Source organism: Pseudochaenichthys georgianus, chromosome 1 (assembly GCF_902827115.2).
Source record: "Pseudochaenichthys georgianus chromosome 1, fPseGeo1.2, whole genome shotgun sequence".
In the NCBI taxonomy this organism is placed as follows: Eukaryota; Metazoa; Chordata; class Actinopteri; order Perciformes; family Channichthyidae; genus Pseudochaenichthys; species Pseudochaenichthys georgianus.
In genome coordinates, this window is record NC_047503.1 from 43,857,096 (window position 1) to 43,864,917 (window position 7,822).

The following is a 7,822-nucleotide window of genomic DNA, read 5'->3' on the forward strand; positions in this document are numbered from 1 at the left end:
GTATCTTGGCCTTGTCATCTTGATCGAGGCAACAAAGAAACAGGATTTATCAAAATTGTGAGGTAAATTAAATGAACTTTTAATATTTACACCATTTTTTATACCATTATATTTACCGCCCCTTTTTGAACTCTGCCTTGCCCCCGGGCCGTCTGCCCGAGACCCCCTCCTCGAACTCTGCCTTGCCCCCGGGCCGTCCGCCCGAGACCCCCTTCTCAGCTTCTGCTTTGCCCCCGGATGTCCGTCCGAGTCCCTCCTCCGGTCCCACTCCACCCACCCTGTTGGACGTTTTTAACTCTTTTTTTTTTGTAGGGATGTCTGGGATCCGTCCCTTGAGGGGGGGGGGGGGGGGGGGGGGGGGGGTCTGTCACGGTCTGTCTGTCACAGTCTCTCTGTTTTGTGTTTTGTCTGTCTCTGGTTTCCTGTTTTATTTTGAAAAGTGTTCACCCCCTGTCTTGTCTGTTGATTCTTATCTCTGTGTTTGCCGTCCTGAGTCTGATTTCCTGATTGTGTTCACCCGGTGCCCCTGTGTTTTCTCCTCACTCCTCACCTGTGTCTTGTTTCTGTAGCATCAGGCATAATAGGGTAGGAAACTTTATGATGTAACGTGTTGTGCATTGGTGATTAATAAACGAGAGCAAGTCAACCTGCACGTTGGTCCAATCCTTTCCTATGCAAGAGCCTCTATATAAGTTATAGTGAACACTTATAACAATAGAACAGTTTCTTTGATTAGTCCTGTGTGCATTGAGGTTCGTTTTTTCCTGTTAGTCTTTGTGAGATTGTTACGGTTGCTGTTTCTGTCTGCTCATTAATCTGCCTGTGAGTGTTTTCAGCTGTGCGTGTAATATGTAAATAAACTGCGCAGTAGCCCTGACGTCATTGGCTGCCCATCCTCTGGTCCGCCTCTGAAGATGGTGATCGGATTGACGTCATCCAATCGCAGCGCACAGCCGGCGCACACCTGCTGGGGAGGAGTACATAGGCGGCGGACTATCACCACTCTGGAGGCTCTGTTGAGGGAACAGACGCCTCTCGCTACTTGCTCCTTAGTGAATTATGTTGAACTGTGGTTAACCTTGTGTGATTAGTTAGTGGTTAGAGTAGTTTTTGATTCTGTGATTGTCACCTTTAGATTAGCTGTGTTTTGTATAGATTATTTGGTTAGTTGTACCACTTTTAAAGTGAGGTTTTGTTTCGTTCTTTATATTATTTATTTTCCCTGTATGTCATTAGACTCCTTTTTTAGAGTCCTCCTTTTGTTGGGTTATCAACCTGTGCCCTTTTGGCCCTTTTGTTTGTTCAGGCTGCACGCCTTCCCTTTTGTTTGTTCAGGCTGCACACCTTCCCTTTTGTTTCTTCCTGTTCTGTAATAAAACCACTTATAATTATTACCAATTACATACTGGTGTGTGTGTTGCATTCCTCTTCCCCTAGTTGGGACGTAACAGAGATCCTTGTTTGTCTTGACTGTGTTCACTGGGAAGAGTTCTGTTTGAACATTAGCCTTGAAATAAAGGTATTTTCTGTTTAAATCTGTATTTGGGTCCTGCCTGCTTCACTCAACCCTGACAAAATCATCTTTCAGTCAGAATTCAGTTTTTTTTTCTCAGAATCAAAGTGTTTTTTTAACTTTCAGTCACATCCCAAAACATTGTCCTAATGTGTCCCTAATCCTCTTCCGTACTTTTTCACTTTTTCCCTTCATCATTAACTGGCGAGTCCATCATGTATGTTGTGAATGTGGAAATCAGGCTCTTGCACATGGGGTGGTATTTCTCAATAATGGAGTGTGATAAAAAAAAAGTATAAATCTGTCCAGAAGGGTTGCGAGCGTCCCTGAGCCCTCATGAGCTCACAGCTTTTAAGTCATGCGTCGAACTATGGGCGACAGTTAGGTGTTAGATAACAGAGGGCGTGGTGTAGACATATAAAGACTTAATGAGAAGTGAATAGGAGCGGTATCCGTCGGTAGATAACACACCTGATAAACAGAGGGGCAGGTAGTTTTCCTGTTAACGTCAGAGAAGAGCTTTGAACAAGAAGCTCCCCCTCTGCATTTTGACCCAGAACACAAAGCTGAACCGCAGGGAGACGAATCGTGTCTTAAGATAACATCAAGGGTGTGGTATTTACCTGGTAAAGCTAATATTTGATGAATTATGGATGAATGCCGGTGACTCTCGGGTAAGTTACCTTTGTATGTCAATTTAATTACGTTATCCTGTGTGCATAATTGGTCTGGTCAACAATGTCTTTCTTAGTCTGAATTCAGTTTAAAGGTGTTTCCATACTATGAGTGATATTTTCGAACATTGACAAGAATTTATGAAGGTTTTTGTCTAATTGTTGGATGCTATATGTTTTTATTTACACTGGCAATTCCCGGAAAACGCAACATAACTACACTGTTTGTGTCTTTTCTAACTAAACTCTTCCAGGGAATAAAAAATATATATAAAATCTAAATGTTACCAAATTTGTAAGTGTATTTTATTTTGGCAAACTTCTTGAATGGCTAGTTGTGTTAATATTCAATAGCTTGTACTTTTAGATCTTATATTGTAAAATATCATTTTGGAATCAACACCAATATTAAGCTACCCTATCACCTCCACTATCTCGAAAGTTAAAAGAAAAGCACTGCCATACCTAGATGGGTGAATTTGAACCAATGAGATTCAATGAGAATTGTTTCAATAAGTAAAATACTTCCTCTTCTTTTCTCAGGTGCCGTTTCATTCATGAGACATCAGCTGCTGCCACGTTCTTTCACAAGAGAGATCACCTTACACTGAGCCTTGACCCCAGCGTTTTTCAACAATGCGGTATTTCACATCTTTAAAATAAAAACAAACAAAATAAATACTACTTTATTGTTTAAACTACGGTGCCACACACTTCTGCATTTTAAGAATCAGAGATTTCTGTGTAATCTGACTGATCTGACATATTTGGCTCTTTTTTCGCAGACATCTTCAGAGGATGAGGAGTGTTTTCAAATGTGTGCTCTTTGTTCCCATCACACTCTGTGCTATCTACTTGTTATCTCCATCTGTAAAGTGAGTCTGCGCTAAATGTACAGGACACTACATACAAGAACAATTACTGTAAGCCTAAATGCTAACATTACTTAATGAACACGTGTTTTTATTTTTTGTTTTAGACTTTTAATAGGCTTCATACCTATGGAGAAATGCCATTCGGAAAGTGAAACAAATCTGGACAGCAGTGTGGATGCCAGTCTCAATCTCCAGTAAGACCAGAAGACCGTTTACAATTTGGCTGAACAGATAGTCCTGAGACCAGTGGCGGCGCCAGAGTATTTTTGTTGGGTAATCTATGGCAGGGCTAACCCATACAGTGGTGGGGCTCAAGTCAGTAATATAAATTACATTCTTTCACACACACATACCGGTATTGGGCCGAGGGCGACACCGTACTTCCGGTATCTGCCATTTCACGCGAGGTGCAAGCAGAATATCATAGTCTATTGCCTTAATCAATATCTAGTCACCTCTAAAATACCACATATATGCAATGGCCTGATAATATTATTGTGACAAGTGGGGTATTCACCTGGTGTTTCCAGAAGATAGACGTAGATGCAGCCAAAATCGACGAAGGCCACTTTCGAGGGTCGTTTTTCCATACATCTGCAGGCAGTCTGTAAGAGCAATCCGACAACCCACACAGCTCTAGTTTACGCTGGTAACGACCTAGAGCACACCCCTCAAGTCCAGAGATGTAATCCGAAGACATGCAGCGATTTCTTCGGTCGTTAATTCAGAAAAAACATCTAGTGCGCTCTGCCTGGCTACGTTAGCTAGCTGTTTATATTTGCACCTCCAGGATATTTGCACCTCCAGGAAAATGGCGTATTTATATATATATATGGCGCGCATTGCATTGTGGGTAGCTCGTGACGTCACTGTGTGTGAAAGAATACACGCTATATCGCACCCCTTGACAGTGAAACGCCAAGCGTGAGGCTTTTATTAGCTTGTATTGGTCTCCTTTTATCAGCTAAATTACATCGAGAGCAACAGGTGTGAGTTAAACAATACAATAGCCTATTCTGCTAATTCCACGTTGTTACAACATGCTACGCAGCGGCAGAAACAAGAAAAGGTGGTATATAGAATTGACACGGAGAGAGAGAGGGAGAGAGAGAGGGAGAGTGAGGGAGAGATACAGAGAGAGAGAGACACAGACACAGGTAAACAGAGAGAGACTGACACAGCACACAACAGGTGGCCTATATCTCTATTGTCAAACAAAACACTTTTTCAAATGACCCATTATTACATTATTACAAAATATATTCAAAACTCATGTCACCACTAGGGGGAGCTATAGCTCCCCCTGCTCCCCTCCAGTTCGCACCCTGCCTGTGTCTCTATTGTCATACAAAACACTTTTTCAAATGACCCATTATTACAAAATATATTCAAAACTCACGATTCACTCTTCAGGTGGGTCGTGTGACTCTGGCACCTGTTCGACTTGTACCTCAATGCGAGGGCGTTTAAGAACAAATCTATCCATCCGAAATATACAATTTATCCTAGAAGTTCTGCTGTCTGTCTGAAATTTACTCGGCGGGAGTTTGGGGACTTTTCACTGTGAACGTGACGAATCAGTAATGCATGACGCAGCAGACCCAACGTTTCGTTGCTCTGATTGGCTGTAGGTCTATTCAAATTGCATTCGGAGGCATTTTGATCTGACCTCGGCCGCGCTGATATTATAACGCGAGAGAATTTCAACACCTTTAGTGTATAAAACTCCCCCACTACTTAGACTATTCCTTGCACCCCTCTTCTAGCATAAGCCCAAATGGTCTCAACCATATTGCGTCAGTAACGTGCACTTTTTGTTACAGCAGGATCAGTTTGTGATCTACCGGTCGTGTCCACAACGGACAGTAAGTAGGCATGTTGAGATATTTGCAATCCGTGTTCTGAACATGCTTACTTTAACATCATTTTTCATGGTCGGGCCAAGGTAGGGCTAAGCGATTTCTTGGTATGGCTATAAGCTACCCCAGCCATACCCTGGCGCCGCCACTGCCTGAGACCAACACAGACATGTATCTATCATGTTGAGAAGCCGCAGGTTTCATCTGATTGGACATAAAGCAGCAACAACAAATAAGTGGTGTTTTTTTTATTTCACCTTTTTGAATAATTCCTAAGAAGAAGGTGTATTTATAAATAAATGTTGGCTGAATTAATGGAGCCACATGAAACTACTTGTGCTTAATCCATACCAGAAGGGTAGCTATTTTATACGTTTAACCTGAAATTGCAGTTACATTTTTGGTGCAACAGAATTTAACTGAATCTAAGTTGAGTGTAAATATAAAATAATACTACTAAAAATATTTAGATGCATATGACGTGTTTAAGTTACACATTTCCTGTAGTAAGCTTCAGGTTGGTAAAGAAGAGTATTATAAAAGGGAATTCAGTCTAAAAAAATATATTTGTTTTATATTTCAGGTCCAGACCTGATGTGCAAACCTGTACATATTGGAAAGCTGCCATCATCTGGGAAGGGATGTTTGACCCCCGCCTCTACGACGAGATGCACAAGATGAAAGGATCCTCTGTGGCTCTAACAGTCTTTGCTGTGGGCAGGTTGGTTTCACATGAATAAAGTAATAACTCTAACGATAAAAAAAAAGAAAAGAAAAAAAAAAGTTGGCTGCACCTTCTGTTAAAGCAGACAGGGGTATAACAAACTGCAAAAAACCCAGTGCTTATAGTTACTATAGCTAAAATATATGTTTTACTGTACTCATAAACATGTGAAGTGGACATGCTAAATCTAGTGTTAAAATGAATTGTAGTGCAGTTACAGATAAAATCATAGGCTACTGTTTGATTGGTCGGTTCTGGTCACCAGATCAGATACCACTGCCCCAGCACATTGCAGCAACCCGTTTTTACTTGCAGCAGCAGACTAAAGAAGATCTGCAACATTTTGTTACACAAATCAATGGACCTCAGTTTCCTCTGGAGGTAGAGTGATAAGAGTCGAACAGAAAAGTGACTTGTTTTCTTTTCCTCAAAAGATACCTTGATGCTTACCTACACACATTCCTGAACTCAGCCGAGCAACACTTTATGGTGGGTTTGCCCGTGACCTACTACGTGTTTACGGACATGCCAGAGAAGGTGCCTAACATCAAGTTGTCTCCTCTGAGAAGCATGAAGGTGATCAAAGTGGAGAAGAACTCCAGGTGGCAGGACGTCTCTATGATGCGAATGAAGAGCATATCAGATGTGATAGAGTCTGATATTTGCCACCACTGCACGCACGTCTTCTGCTTTGATGTGGATCAGGTATTTACCGGGAGATTTGGATCAGAGGCTCTTGGGGATTCAGTGGCTCTGCTCCACGCCCACTACTACCACCTTCCAAAGTATTTTTACACCTACGACCGCAACCCAAACTCCAAGGCGTACATGGAAACTGGGGATTTTTACTACCACGCTGCCGTCTTCGGAGGCTCGTGGAAGAATGTGAAAGCGTTGACCGAGGCCTGCTATCAGGGCATCATGGAGGACAAACAGAACAATGTGGAGGCTCTGTGGCACGATGAGAGCCATCTGAACAAGTACATGCTGCTCCACAAACCCAGCAAGGTTCTCTCTCCAGAGTACTGCTGGGATACCAGCATCGGTTTCAGGCGCGACATACAAGTCACCCGATTACTGTGGGCACCAAAATATTATGACACACTTCGCACACCTTAAAAACTTGACAAATGCTAACACATGTAATGTCTCAGGTTCTCGTGCTCCCTGGCTCATTTATTCTCTCAGGAATTACTTTGCAGATCTGAAAGTATTTTCATAATGGAGTGGCAACTTCTTATATAAATACATGCTTTTCTTTTACCCGGATATCAAATGTTTTTGTTGCAAACATATTTATCCCGTGACTGCAGTGGCTCCCTGCCATTTCCCAAATATGTGTTGGAGGAATGGACATTTAATATCATCATATCAGTTTCTGAGGAAAGCTTAAAGGGAGAACCCAGTATGCTGTACTCTGCTAAGCTATAGAAGAAAAGGATTTGAATAGAATTTGATGTAGTTGCATTGACAAATCATTAGAGCTCGATCAATATTGAAAGTACATTTTTTGTTTACTTTGCCAGTTTTGTCATTAATGTCGTATTGTTGTTCTTTCAGTCTGATATTGAAGGAGAAGTTTTGACTTCTCCGTGCCGATCCCATGAGTTTGCTTCAAAAGAAGGAACACTCAAAACAACCAGGACGAGGGTTAAACAACAATCTGTTTTAATTATAAAAGGTAATAATGCAATACAATATAATACATTACCATACCATACAAAGCCATATCATATCATATCCGTAATGTTAGGAGTATGCCTACCCCTGCCCTAGTTCACGTGCAGCAAGACCCTCCGGTCTGAGCAGCGCGAGAAGAGAGGGCGAACAAAAAGATGAACAGGCTTTCATACCAACACACACAGGAAGGGGTGGAGTTACCTCAGCCTCTACACACACATCCCCCCACTTCTGGTTACACAGACTGCTTATTATTAATACAAAGTAATTAAACCCACACATATACTATTCAAGATATGTAGACTTCCCTGAAACATGACATGCTAGAGATCTTAAGCAGAATAAACTCTCATCCACCCAGCCCCCTGTCCTGCATACCTACACCTCCCCCACAGAGCAATAACACCCTGTTTACTCCAACCAGCCCTTGTTTATAGCCATTTTAGTCCTCACATTTATGAAAGGATAAAACAGAGAAATCAATATAAAATACAAAC

General features: G+C 41.8%; 1 protein-coding gene across 1 annotated transcript; it reads left to right on the forward strand.

Moving 5' to 3' along the window:
• The first annotated feature begins 2,735 nt into the window (after positions 1 to 2,735).
• LOC117450569 (N-acetyllactosaminide alpha-1,3-galactosyltransferase-like) lies at positions 2,736 to 7,128 on the forward strand. The gene is made up of 5 exons (XM_034088404.2): positions 2,736 to 2,828; positions 2,973 to 3,062; positions 3,167 to 3,256; positions 5,505 to 5,642; positions 6,080 to 7,128. Exons 1-5 carry the CDS (start codon positions 2,824 to 2,826, stop codon positions 6,762 to 6,764), a joined length of 1,008 nt encoding a protein of 335 aa, XP_033944295.1. The 5' UTR covers positions 2,736 to 2,823; the 3' UTR covers positions 6,765 to 7,128.
• The last annotated feature ends 694 nt before the right edge of the window (positions 7,129 to 7,822 follow it).